At 47.8% G+C, this 13,791-nt stretch overlaps 1 protein-coding gene and 1 long non-coding RNA gene across 7 annotated transcripts in view; one reads left to right on the forward strand and one right to left on the reverse strand.

The window, feature by feature from the left end:
* Positions 1–12,245, reverse strand: LOC115339059. The gene is made up of 2 exons (XR_003922622.1): positions 12,132–12,245; positions 1–555 (listed from the first exon to the last, which is right to left on the reverse strand). It is a non-coding gene; the product is annotated as an uncharacterized LOC115339059 (long non-coding RNA).
* The window catches only part of WDR86 (WD repeat domain 86), a 23,857-nt gene continuing 21,012 nt past the window's right edge, over positions 10,947–13,791 (forward strand). The window contains exons 1-2 of one of the 6 annotated variants that reach the window (XM_030008384.2): positions 10,947–11,244; positions 12,321–12,632. In XM_030008384.2, the coding sequence (XP_029864244.1) occupies positions 12,470–12,632 (163 nt within the window). In that variant the 5' untranslated portion in view covers positions 10,947–11,244; positions 12,321–12,469. Of the gene's footprint in view, positions 11,245–11,375; positions 11,506–11,552; positions 11,820–11,878; positions 12,191–12,320; positions 12,633–13,791 lie in introns of those variants that run through there. The other 5 variants (XM_030008386.2, XM_030008385.2, XM_030008382.2 and 2 more) reach the window with 5 other exon arrangements.

A 13,791-nucleotide genomic window follows, 5' to 3' on the forward strand; every position in this document is an offset into this window, starting at 1 on the left:
TTTTGACTTCTGGAATTTATCATTTCAGTTCAGGTCTAACTACAGAGCTGACAATCTGCATTTCAAAGGTTTCAGACTTCTCTTCTTACAATTTATTAATAAATGATATTTAACAGTCAGCTCCCTTGACAATTAAGGATCACACATCCCATCAGAAATACGGACTTCCATGATAGTGGCAAAACTTCTCATTACACTGAATGATTCTTCTTTTCAGCTGCATTCAGACAATACAGGTTTGGAGACACACAAAAAAAAAAAATTCTGGTAAGAATCCAAAACCTCTGTAACAACCCCCCAGGCCTGGGATTTGTCTAATAGTTTGCTATTAAAGAGTTCTTTGGCTGGAAAGAAGTACCAGACAGAGTTTCCCTTGTTCCAGTTCTTGGGGTATTTTTTTTTTTCCTTTTTCTTTTTCTTTGAAATTGGCATTTGACCCTTTAGCACAAACTTGCTGTCAAGATGACAAAAGCTCCAGGGGAGGGCATAGGTTACCCCAGGTTCTCAAAGCTTGCACTGATTTCTTGCAGAAGATGTTCCTTCCCCAGCACCTCCCTAGCAGGACAGAATAACAATAGTAAGAATAATAGTAATAACAACAATACTAAAAGCATTCAAATCAGTGATTTTTTCCATTTGGGTCCAAATCTTCCATTGAAAGACACAGCTGAGCACTTTAGCTTGTATGGAAGAGACCCAAAACTGTGTCAGGAGATGTCAGTCTCAGTCCTTTGCTGTTCTTGACTTCTGCTGGGTGCAACAATGACAGGGAAGCTCTGATTTCCCAGTTGCAAAGTGTGATTACCCAGCGTCAAAGGCAGTCAGTGCCAATTAGCGTGAATTAGGGCAGGCCCAGAGCTGTGCGTTGGCTACTGCAGCCTGTCCCAGAGGGACACTAGCTGGTTGAGGAGCCTGGTGCAGAACTGGCTCATCAAGCAAGCCAGGTAGTTCAATCAAGTTTGTTTAGCCCGACTGCACCGATTTACTGCAGCCAAATAGCTGCCACAGCTACAAGCCCACAGCATGTATATGTTCCTATGTGGTTAAGAGTAACTCTTCACATTTCTGTTCCTGTTCAAGAGTTCCAAGACTCCATATTTCAGTAGTGCCTCTGCAAAATGGCTATTGTTTTTATCATTTCAGTGGTTTAGTTGTGAAATTCATTCTTGAGTAGGCGAGGAGAAAAGTCCCAAAGCAGCCAACCAAGGTAAATAGCATCTCCTCTGTCCTGATTCTTTCCTCCTGTCACTTCTGTGCCATTGTAACTCCCTAGGAATCCATCTCCATGCCTTAAACATCAAATATTCACTAACACCCTTGTAGAGTGCTGATTAGATGAAAATGGTATATCAAATTTAAGGCTGGACATGAATCAAGGCCATTGGTTTAATCAGCTTGTCCTTTCCTTCATCAACACAGAAATCAGGAGAACGAGCACCTTTCTCATTAGCAAATGGTAATGGACTCCATTGCCAAATTTAGAGAGGAGAGAGGAAAAGTATATTCCCTAAGGTTAATAACCTTAGCTAATGTAACTGATTTGGCTTTATCAAAGTCAGTTGTAGGTAAAACTCGGCTCTGAACCTTTTTCTTCCTCATTGCATGACCTGGCCTAACGGGGATCTGAAGGGTTAACAGCACAACTGCTAGTCCCCTTTGTATTTATCTGTACGACCATAAGTAATGCATATTTTGAGCAATTGCATCCAAAATGAACAGATCTGTGAGAGGAGATGGATCACTTACAGAGCAGAACAGGAAGAGCCTGCAGCTGTCTTCCAAAAGCATGGGGTGCTTATTTTCTAGGTCCTAGTGCCATTCCCAGCATATCCTGAGGCTCAAACACTTAATCAGCATGATTATCATCACACAAATGCTGCCAGAGAGTTTGATTTGCACACTTTTTTACTAAATTAATAACCTTTCCAAAACCCCGTGATGTGTGAGCCTTTGTCATAATTCTTCTGCATTTTGGACGGCTTTCTTGCCTGCTTGGGGTTTGGCGCTTGTGTAAAGAGGTGTAATAAGAAAAGTTAGTCACAGGAGAGTGTAAGATAAAGCAGGCAGCTCAGCCTGATTTAGCTAAGGCCTCATCCTCCTGGGGCTGAAGCCTGGCCATGGTGTGAGCAGATGCAGCAGCTCCTATTGCTATTTCAGGGAGAACTGTATCTGCTTAGACTAAGGGAGGGATTTTACTCCGGGGGAGCAGATGTTTTGTCAAAAAGTGGTGTAAGCTGCAGGGAACTGTGCTGGGTCTGTATATTTTCATTGTCCTTGGATCTCAGTGGGTGCATCGCTGCTGCCTTGCGACAGCTTTCCTTGTTGGCATGCTCAAGGCCAAATTCTCTGGGAGCCCGCCCTGTCTTGGCCCCGGAAGGTTCCTGCTGGTGTGACAACAGCCCAGGCTGAGATTTATGGGGGTATCTATCTCAGAAGCACCCTCCTTTTCACCAGTCTCAAAGTACCTCTTTGGGCGCAGTGAACAGCTAACAACCAGCGAGCGACTCGGCTAAGCCTCCTGGTCTTGGTTTTGTAGCACAGGCTCTCTTTGCCCCTCTTTGGAAGTGGGATTGGGAAAACCAGCTGCCCTACACTTCCAGAAGCAGTGCTGAGCCCCAGGTAACTCTGGTGCTTTATACTCACCCCTTCCTAGAGCTCCACCTCTGCCGTAAGGGCTCCACAAGGCATCCGTAAGTGCCTGTGCCTTTTTCTTTGCCTCAGCTTTCAATTTATGCTTGAATGCCACCAGAATATAGCACTGAGTCTTCTAAGGAGCCCAGGGTCCTCTCCCTCCCTTTACAGCCTTAGTTCTTGGCTTCTCCTCTGAATCACAAAATGTCCCTTTCCCTGCAGCCAACTCACTGCTCTTTCTCCCGTTTCTCCTCCATTTCTCTCCCTCTTTCTCTTAAATAGTTGGCAGGAGGCCCTTTCTTTCATAACTTCCAGTCATTTTTGCCAGGTGACCCTGTGAGTAATCTCCCCCAACAAATAAGCAAAGGCCTGGTTTAAAGACCACTTCTGGCAGAAAGAATATTCTTCTTTTGAACCCCCTCATTATTCTCTCCAGTGGGTCTCTCAGGCAAACAACACGAAATCCGGATCACCCGCGTACCCAGACCAGACACAGCTCTGTGGCACATGCACGCGGTTATTTCCCACCCCAGTGAATGGCTCAGGGAAGAAGTTAACCTCTTGAGGCCAGGAAAAAGGCAGCAGAAGACTTAATAGCTTCAGTGATTCACACACGATATTCCATAAAGTGGCATGGCAATTGCCTTCATTCCTCAGAGCCATACACACCAATTTTTTTTTTTTTTTTTTTGGTCAAGTTTCACCCAACAGGCATTTTAAATGTCACAGTTTATATCCTAGATGAATTTCACTTGCGAGTGTTGTTGCTAAGACAGACCATATTGTGGCATCAATTTTTAATCAGGCTGTTCCCTCAAACTCAACAGGGAGTTGCGCCTGAGATCTGCTAGCGGTATAAATCAAGAAGTTGTGCTGTTAGCATTTTTTATTACTCACTTTATGCCTCTCTGTGAAAAGGAAGGAAGATAAAAGGGGAGAGAGAGAGAGAGAGAGAGAGAGTTTAACTGAAAAATTAACTAAATATTACACCCTTTCTGATGAAATCTCTCTACTTTACAGCCATGAAAGTGCAGCATCAGCCCCCCTTGGAATTAAGTTCTTCCTCCCAGTGTTTAGATGCTTGAATTTGGTACTCCTGACATCTGCCCGGTGAGGAGCAGGACGCTTGACCCCGAAGTCTGGCGTGTGGACCATGTGTGGGCTGGGGAATCAGCAGACTGCTCCTCCACCATCGTCTTTCTGACCGTGTCGTGCCGGTATCTGCTCTGTTTTCCAGGACAAAGAACACTCCCCGAATCTCCCGGCCCCACCTAACCCTTTGCTCTGGACGTGGTTCAAGTCCGCACAGAGTGTATCAGTGCATTGTTTTTGTGGGCAGCTGGAAAGCCTCAGGAATGAATGGAAACAGACAGTTACAGACCAGCTAAGTTGCACTCTCTCCTCTCGACAGAAAAGGAGTCCAGTTGGGGTGCCTTCCTAAAACAAGAATGGGATGGACACTAGGGCAAACTTGGTGAGGGAGGTAAAAAGGACAACAGAGATGAGGAAAGATTTATTCACCAAATAAACTGCGGGATATGCTCAGGAAGTGAAAGCAGACTGACATCCCGTTACCTTATCTGTAATGCTGGTACCAGTGCATGGCATCAGGCTTCCTCACGCTATTCCACAGCTGCCATTTTGTGCCTCCCCAACAGAACATCAGTCACCATCTAAGTCTTTTGCACTTTCATTGTGCGATTGATTTCAGTAAGATTTTGCAAGACAATGGCACTGTGGGCCCAATGATGCTGCTGCTGCAGCATGTCCCAGTTCTACTCAGCCCAACAGCAACAAGTAAGATAGACAGACTGTGCCCACTGGTGAGCCCAAACTCACGCAAATAGAGGTGGATGTTGTTACAGCGTACAGTTTCCCTGAGCAAACCTACAATAGATCAGGTAGAAGTAAAATCCAGTCCTAAGAGTGAGAGTATTTGAGAAGGCAAAGCCACATATCTTGTACAGTGCACAAGAAATGCACCTTATAAATAGCATAAAGTACCAAAAAAAAGAAAAGAAAAGGTGTGTCATGGGAATATTTTCTCTATGCATCTGACCTGGGATGCTGCATTTGAGCAGCTCAAGCTTCAGAGGTGCTTGTAATCCTCATGGTAGGCTGAATGTTTATGCTGGTGTCCTTCTCTTTACCAAGGATCACTGGGGTATTTGGTGGAGAAAATGATGAAGAACAGCATTGGCTCTAAACAAGCTCTGGCAGAGGCATAGAAGAAGGCAGAAGCTTTGACGTCCCTTGGGATAGTAGTTTACTCCCACCACCAGCAACACCCGTCTAAGCCCCTCCCTGCCCTTCTCAGACCTCCTGGAAAAGGTGTGCAGTTCTTGTGGTACTTATGTCAGGAGCAGGGGCAGTCTGGCCCTGAAAGCCTGGTACAAAGCTCAGTCAAGGCTGTAGAAGATTATTCTGTTTTGGTCAGTGGGTTTGGTATCAGTTGTTCATATAACTCTCTTAGCAGCAATGAGGTGTAAGAGATGGCAGATGTTCCCCCCTTACCTAAGGTAACATAGCAATTTGGCTCTGCTAACAACGAGGCAGACAAACAACTGAGAAATCTTCCAGGGGCCAGATGTGAATGCAATTGTTAAAATACTGCCTAGGTCACTGGTTGCAACTTCAGCATTTTTAGAAATTTGTTTTTGTACCAATGTCAAAGGCACTGGGGCTCTCTGCTTGCATCAGTACAAATCCGGATTAATGCAGTTAAAGCCAGCAGAGTTGTATCTGTGCAAAATCAGTTAAAATGGGCTAAGAATCAGACTCAGAAAGTTACCCTTGTGTCACTTAGTAAGACATATTTCTTTTGGCTTCCATTTAGATTTGGTCCTTAAGGAGCCTGTCATAAGAGATATATGGTCTGGGCAAGAGGCCAACTTACCGTCTGGAAGAAACAGCAGGGCTCCCATCGAAGTAGGGAACAGGGTAAAAATGAGCTTTTGACTATTATTTTGTAATTTTGTAAATATTTGTAATTTTGAATTATGCAGTAAAGTTCCCACTATGCAGTGACATGATGGAAGGTCCTTGCTATCTATAGACTATGCGTGTGGAAACCTCTTTACAGTAATCTTTGAAACAGCTGCTGTGAGATCTTACACTTCCTGGCATGTAGCATCATAAAAATTTCTAGGAAATTGCATCTGCTTTCTCAGCCAGAGAGGTAAGATGCCTTCACAACAGTGGTTTTAAGCCATTGGTTCGTGACAGCAAAAAGTTAATGCAATCCTCTCTCCACCCCCTCCGAGCTCATAGCTAAATTCCCACTGCCACCAAGGACTGACATTGGGGTTAGGTACTAAGACCCCATTTGTATCAACCAGCAATATTACCATCACCTAAGCATTCATTAGATCATTGGATACCACTTGATTTTCCAGATCCCAGGCTTTCAGACTCCTGACATTGATTCAGAGTAGTCCATACACCTAGGTAAAGCAGCAGTGGACAGCAGAGATGTACATAGGTTTTGCAGACAGATATTCTTGTTACAGCAACATAGGAAACTTAGAAACCCAAATATTTTCAAACACAACTGTTTTGGAAACACTGCTTCAGATCTGATTAAAAACCAAAAGAAGTTTATAGATGTTTACAGGAAATCCTAGGGTAAGTGACAGTTTCTAACCATCTTTTGTCCTGTAGGAGAATTTGCTAAATGTTTATACCCAAGCTAGACTTCTGTGCTCTCTGGGACATTTTAAGCTGCAAAGGATCCGCACTTATATGAGGAAAGGAAGAACTCTGTTTCCTCTAGAAAAGGCCAGTTGCAGAGGAGTCAGCAGGAACTGCAATGCTGACTTAAGTCGTGAAGCTTGGTTCTGAAGTCTGAAAGGATAACTTCAGATGGTGCACAGAACTGCACATACAGGCATTCTGCCCGGAGCCTCTGAAGCCTTTTGGATGACCCTGGGAGAATGCATGAAATTCCAGAATAGGCAGATGGGGAGGGCCTATACGCCTTCCAAAACAGTTTTTGATGTTTCCTAATACAATTGCCAATACTACAGTTGTCTCTGTACCTCCACATGTGCTTCTCCAGTCCTGTTCCCAGTGGTGCCTCACATGCTGGTGCTCTATGGGTTAGGGTTTTGTGAAGTCTGGTTCTGCACTCCAGCTACGAACCGACACTATGTCGGGCATCACGGTGAGCGGTGCAGGCATACACCATCCCTCCTGCGCTGCCTACATGGGAAGAGAGCCTCAGCTCGCAGGCTGGAAGGGAACCATGACGTACTCGAACAGTTCTTCTAATCTGGGTGGCAAGAGGACTGCTTTAAAGAGCATGTGATTCCACATGTAGACACTGCTATGACAAGAAGACTGCAGCTGGTCTGTGGACCAAACCAACCCTTGCTTTCAAAGAGGCCCCAAGCAACATTACACACAGCCTAGATGTAATGCACGGTCACAGCCTTCCCCTGCACTGTGACCGGGGTGCAAAGCCCCACATGGGTCTAGAGCTACATGGTGGTCTACGATAAATTTTGAGGGCTGGCAAGGTCCCACTGGTATGAATTGTTAGGGAATTTCTTTGTTAAACTCTTGGCCGCAACAGCATCCTGTGGCAATGAGTTCCACAGGCTGATTACACGTTGCCTAAAAGGTATTTCCTTTCAGAATTGTGAGTTATCTGGCCTCCGTTGACTTGCCCTCATACTTGTGGCATCGGGCTGGGAAATCAAGACATTTTATCCTACAAAGCTATGCTGTTGCATTTTAACACAAAGCTCTGTGCCCGTCTTTTAGCTGAAGTATGGCTCTGCCAGGAAAAGTTGAATGTTGCTGTTACAGGACTTACCAAAGGATGGGGGGAAGAGAAGGAGAGGGCAGCTTCTCCCCTCCCTTTGAGCATTAGCACTTGCTGGGTCTGTGGAGCAGGGCCTGGTCACATATTAATCAAGAAGCTGTGCTGACTTCTGCACCTCCATCCTCACTTCAGAGTTAAGGCTGTATCTGCTGGAGTTTTGATAATTAAATCCATGTAAAATTTATCTGCCTTTACCAATGCCAACTCTTAATGCAAGTGAAGCTACATAGATGTTGATAGTGTTTTGAATTAAATCAAACCAGTAGAAGCTACATTTAAATCTATTTAAGGTTAAATTTTATTTACACTGTACCAGTGTAACTGGATCAATTTTTAAATCAAATTTAACCTTACCAGGGAAGTTTTCTCAGCGTAGACTCGATTTGCTCAGTGAGGAACCTTGCCTCTGGAGACACCATGTTACATGCTTTTGAGGCTAATAGTTCTCATTGACTATAATGATGTGGTTGATTCAAAAAACCCAAAGGCTGGATGTCAGTGCAGGATATGCCACTATCGAACTTCTGGGCCACTGACAGTAGTTTTAAGAGAGTTAGTTGGTTTTTGCAATTTTCTGAGGTGAAGAAAGAGGAGGTAATACTTAATTATCAGCAATTCTGATTGGGGTTGAGAGCCTGCAGTAGAGCAATAGGATGGAAGTGAAAAGATGCTGGCAGCCAGAAAGGTCCTTCTGTAGGAATGCGGAGGGGTTGGGATGATGGAAGGGGTTAATTCTCTAAAAAAGACAATTTGCATTGCTGCACACTTTATTCTTTTGTTTTTAGTCGGGTGAGTGGAGCTCTGGTGCTGACTTCTTTTGGGGCGTTACTGGCTCTGCTTCTTTGACAGAACAAAAGAGCCTTTGTTGTCCATCAAAGACCATCGCAATACATCCACATACCCAAGGCCCCAGAAGGGGGAGGTGAACATGGAGGAGCTGCCTGTGTTCCTTCCCCCACAAACAGCATCAATAAAATTATTGAAATCATTTGCATCATTACTGAAATCTTTTCAAGGGAAACTTTCTTCAGCATTTACATCAGTGCAGCTACTGATGTAAATGCTGACTTCAATAAGACTTCCAGCAGGGCTGGGAGCCTACGCTGTACGTCTGAAGGTCTGTCAAGTGAGTCTAAACACTAATAATTTGGGATGAAGTTGCTCATAGAGGCTTTTGCACTCAACCATTACTGTCTTGGGGCGGATTTAAGGAGTCTCGTGGCACTGTGTTGTCTCTGGATCAGTGATTTGAGAACGGGTTGAACCTCTGGTGGAATGAAGGTATGTTTTAAAGATGAAGGTCCCAATTCATTCTCCTTAATGGAAGAGAATTAGGAACCTGCTGATGTTGGACCGCTGGCATAGTCCACGGTGAAGGATAGAGGCACCCCTCTTTCCTTCCAAAAGATGGTGTAGCTGATCTAAACTCCACATCCTTTGTTTACTCCTGGTGACTGCCAAAAGAGTTTAAACTTGGCTCCAAACTTAGTAATGGCCACTGGATCCCACAAATCATGTACCATGAATCTAGCCATAAACATCTAAATGCCTTCTCAAGGTTTTATATTTATCTGGATGTTATAGGAGCAGCTCATGCATCTGTGTATGTACATACCTCTATTTATGTACATAGCTAATAGAAGATTGTTGGAGAATGTCAAGTTAAATGTGTACCAGCAATCCTGAGTTTTGTACTTGTGAATCCTCAGGTGTCTGGATGAAGGAGGATTCATTGCAGGATTTGGGCCCCGAGGAGCAAAATCAAACAGCAGATAACTTTCTTTTGCTTTCCTCATTGTACTACAATTTAAAAAAAAGAACGCAAATGTAATAAAGAAAAATTATCTAAAATTCAGGCAGATAAAACCAATAGAAAAATAATATTTAAAAAGGCAAGAAAATGAATAAGTATTCATGAAAATATTCAAAAGTTCAGATGCTTTCATCAGTCACCACAGGAGGGAAATATTAATTTGAAATAAGAATAAAAAACCTTGAAAAGGCTTTAAAAAAGGGGGGGAAGGAACAGCACACCCTCTGCTCCCACAGGCTCCTGCAGCCAATGCATGGCTGAGCTGTGGCCAAGGGTTTCCCTCTAGCTCAGCCTCCCCTGAAGATTTAAACTGTGTTTAAAATGTGCATGCCTGCCTCAAAACTAACAAAATACCCCTTCCGTCTGAATTTTCCCTTACGTTCACATCATAGCAGCATAGGAAAATACAAAGGAGTGCTAATCTATCCTACAGTTTCCCGAACAAGGACTCTGGGCAGGGGTTTGTGAGTGGATTTGACAGATGTACGAGCAGATGGTGAGGGACACTCCCTGAGAGCAGCCGATTCCCAGGCCTCCATGTCCAAAAAAATATCTTTCCACAGATAATGTGATTTTCAGAGGGAAGAAATACAGTGCTCATGTCTCACACCAAAACTTCTTGGTCATCTCTTGAACGCACAGGGGTTGTGCGGAAATACTTCTCTTCAGAAAAGAGCTGGCTGGTGACGATATGCCACGGGGCTCGACCTGACCCTCGCAAAACCCAAATTTGCAGCCCGACAGCTCCGTCTTGCAATCTTCTCCATGGTTGCATGGCTACAACCAGCAGCGGAATCGGGATCACCTTGTGTTTGCATTGGGTGTGACATATTAGGCCTGGTTTGCCTCTGCCAGAATGCTCTGTGCAAAATAACATATCCCGTGAAGTATCCATTTAACACAAGCATTTCTGTACAACCCACGCACTGAAATACATCATGCCGGCGCGGGGCTGATGCCTTGCTAGATGTCTGCAAGCGCCCAGTGAACCGCTATACTTAACACCATGGTGTGAAATGGAGCCGCTGGGCTCGTTCTGAGGCTGGTGATGTGACACGAAAAGGTGCTTTTCTGATCAAATGGGGCAGGAGCTGGGAGAAGTGGGTTTCGTGATTTATCCTACCACTGCCAGCATGTTTTTAGCAGCAAATTAGCCACAGCTCCCCATTTCTTATGGGGGGGATCCGCGTCGGACCCTGCTGCTACCTTGCTGGGGGCACTCGGCCTCCCCATGTCACTTTTTTTTTCTGCCCGGTTGATTTATCCTTTGTACGTTTAATCACGCCACGGTGGGACAGGACCCTTTCGGCCCGTGTTTCACACAGCTCCCGAGGCAGCGGAGCCCCGCTTTGGAGCAGCTCCACCCTGCCATGTCGGAGCCCTTGGCCAGGCGGTTTGGGGCAGCACAAAGCCGGGGGCCCCGCCACCAGCCCACGGGGTACCGGGGGTGGATGGGGCGAGGGGCCGCATTAGCAAGAAACAGCCCCAAAAGCTTCGGGGAGGTGCAGGGCGAGACAGGGGGTTTGGGGCTCCCGTGGTGGGGGGGAAAGATCCTGAGGAGAAGTTTGGCGGGAGCTTGCCCAGGGAGGGGGGTGAGAGGCGGAACAAAAGGCGATGGCTTCCCTCAAAGCCAGCCCCCGGCTCGGCAGCACAAGCCTCTGCCTCCCCCCCGGGAGGCACTGGCCCGAGAAGCCGGGGACGAAATGCGGCTGCCCGCCGGGGAGCCCTCCGCGGGGCCGGTGCCCCCGGGGGGTGCCCTGCGGCGGCGGGGCCGGCAGGCAGCCTGAGGGGGCGAAACGTGCCGCAGGAAGCGCTGCCTCCCCCCGAGAACAAGCCTGGGCACTCCGCTGGGCGTGCGGGACCGTTGCCGGGTTGTTTTGGTTACAGTGCGGTTATTAAAGGGTCCCCAGCCGGGAAAGACCCTCCCGCCCCTCAGCTCTTCCCCCCCCCCCCGCCGCCGGGTGACTGAAATGAGGTAAAGGCGGCTTCAGCCCTGGGGAGGCGGGCGGTGGCGGACAGGGGTGGGGGATGCCTCTTTCCCCCGAAAAGGGGGGGGGGGGGGTTCTGCGGGGGGGGGCCGTCCCGCAGGGGCAGAGCTGCCGGGCACCTCCCGGGAGGACAAGGCGGGGAGCGGTAGCACCGAGGAAGCAGCGCGGCGGGCGGGGGGAGGCCGCGGCTTCCCGCCCCGGCGAGGGGGGCTGCCGTGGTTGGAAGCGGCTGTAACATGGAGGGGGAGGTAGTGGAGGGAGGGCCGGCGCTGGGGAACCGCCCCGAGGTGGCCTGAGGGGGGCACGGCGGCGGCGGTGGGGCGCCCGCCTCGGCCCGGCGGCGGGGGCGGAGGGGAGCCCTTCCCGCCTCCCCTCAGGGCGGAGGCGGCGGCGGCGGCGGCGGGGGGGATCCCGCGCTCGGCCCGGCGCTGGCTCCGGCCGCCCTCCCGCCTCCCCCCACCCCCGGCGGGAGGAGGTTCCCCCTCCCCAGAGGGTGAGTGCGGGATCGTTCCGCCGGAGACGAGCCCCGCGCCTCCACCCGCGGCCGTGTCCGGGGCGGTGAGTAAGTGCCGAGGGCGGAGATGCCGGGGGGCCGTGTGGGAGGGATGGCGGCAGCCCGGGACTGGGAGGGCTGGGCGCCGCTGAGGTGATCCCAGGGCGGCCGGGGGAGGGGGGCCCGCGGCCCCTTGGGGCGTTGGGGGCCGCCTGAGGCTGAGCTTCCCTCTCTCGGAGGCGTCGCCTCTTCGGCGTGCCCCAAGTTAGCCTTGAAATTGCTTAAGAAGCGGCAGCGTGCCGGCAGGCTCAGAGCCGGGCTTCAGGTAGCGGTACCGCCGCCGCCGTCCAGGCTGGGTCCTCTCCGAGGGGCTGGACGTACCTCTGTGCCCACGGAGAAGGTGCACCGGTGAGCCTGTGGTTGAAGGGCCATCTTCCACGGTAGGGCTTCGGTTCCTGCGGAGAAAGAGGCGCTCGATGGCTTCAGTGCACCCTAAGTGATGTATCCACGGGGGAGGGAGATGAAATGATTTAACGTGCCCTCCTCTTCCTCCTTTGCCTCCCTGTGCAGGAGTCTGGACTACCCTGCTGATTTTTCGGAGTTGAGGTAATGGCTGAAGTTGGTCGGTGGGAGATGGCTGGAGGCCCAGAGCATGGTGTGAGGGTTGCGCAGTGTCTATGATCTGACCCGCAGCCTCTGCCTTTGCTGGGACCACCAGGATGGGCAACAGTGGCTCAGCCGTGAAGGTCTGCACAGATCACCAAGGAGGCATCAACTGGCTGAGCCTGAGCCCGGACGGGCAGCGCTTGCTCACCGGTAGTGAGGATGGCACCGCACGGCTCTGGAGCACTGCCGACAGCCAGTGCCATGGCCACTTCCAAGGTACAATAGCTTCTTTTTGCCTAGTTTTTGAGTCCAGGCCACACAGCACATTCTGGTTTCTTTCAGTCCATGCAGCTTGCCGGGCAGCCAAAATCATGCTTGTTTTGTTTTGTGTTTTTTTGAGTATTTGTTACAGTAATGTTAAGCAGAAGCTATTTCAACCCCAAACAGGTTACCAGCGCTACTGAATGCATGGATCCTTTTATCTCAGGGTGTGGAACATAGCAGTCGTTTAACTTGTCTCTTTCTGGAAGGTCTCTGTTTTACACCCTGATGAAATGCTGACTTTTTGTTATTGTGTGTCTCTCTCTCTTTTTTCTTTTTTCTTTTTTTCTGTTGTTTTTGGGTTTTTTTGTCCTTTTAATCATCTCATTTTCCAGACACTCTGTATTTAGAACCTCTTGACCCAGAAGTCTGGAAAGAAGCCTTACTAAATGGGCTGTTTTTTCCCCATATTTGGCACACAGAAATGTTAATGGCTGGGCTTTTTAATTTTAAATTGATTTTGCATTTTAAACAAAATTTATTAACCTTGGACTAGCATCTCGATAATTAAAAAAACTCTGTAGAAAGTACAGTCATGCAGGAGTCAGATGTGGACTAAAGACGTTTGTATTCTCACTCACTCATGTTCTTTTCTCTTAATACAGAAAAAAAGAGCTCTTAAATTTGGAATTTCTAATCCTTTTTTTTTTTCCAAAGAAGAAATCACATTACTGTGACTTTTTTTGTTGTTGTTTGTTTGCTTGCTTGTTTTTAACTATTGAGTATTGTCTTTTTTCCCCACATCCTGCCATGGTTCTAGCTCCTGGAAAACTCACTGCATTTGCTTTAGGCTTAGAAATCCCTTTAAACTACTAACTAACTTCTAACTAGAAAGAGAAATGTATTGGATAATATTCAGAATCTGGCCTATGTACTGCTAGTGTTTGGGGTAAACTCTAAAGAAGGTTGACTAGATGGTTTGTGAACTGTCAGTTGAATCAGATAATTGTATGTATTTTATATTTATGTACACACACAGTTGTTGTGTAAATTTGTATTGTACAAGCTGTAATTACTGATAAACCTGTATCTATAACACAGTTTCAGGCTTCCACCACAGCATAACCAACAGACTTCTGTGGTGGCTGCTTTTGACCAGACCAGCACCAGACCT

Source organism: Aquila chrysaetos, chromosome 3 (assembly GCF_900496995.4).
Source record: "Aquila chrysaetos chrysaetos chromosome 3, bAquChr1.4, whole genome shotgun sequence".
NCBI classification, from domain to species: domain Eukaryota; kingdom Metazoa; phylum Chordata; class Aves; order Accipitriformes; family Accipitridae; genus Aquila; species Aquila chrysaetos.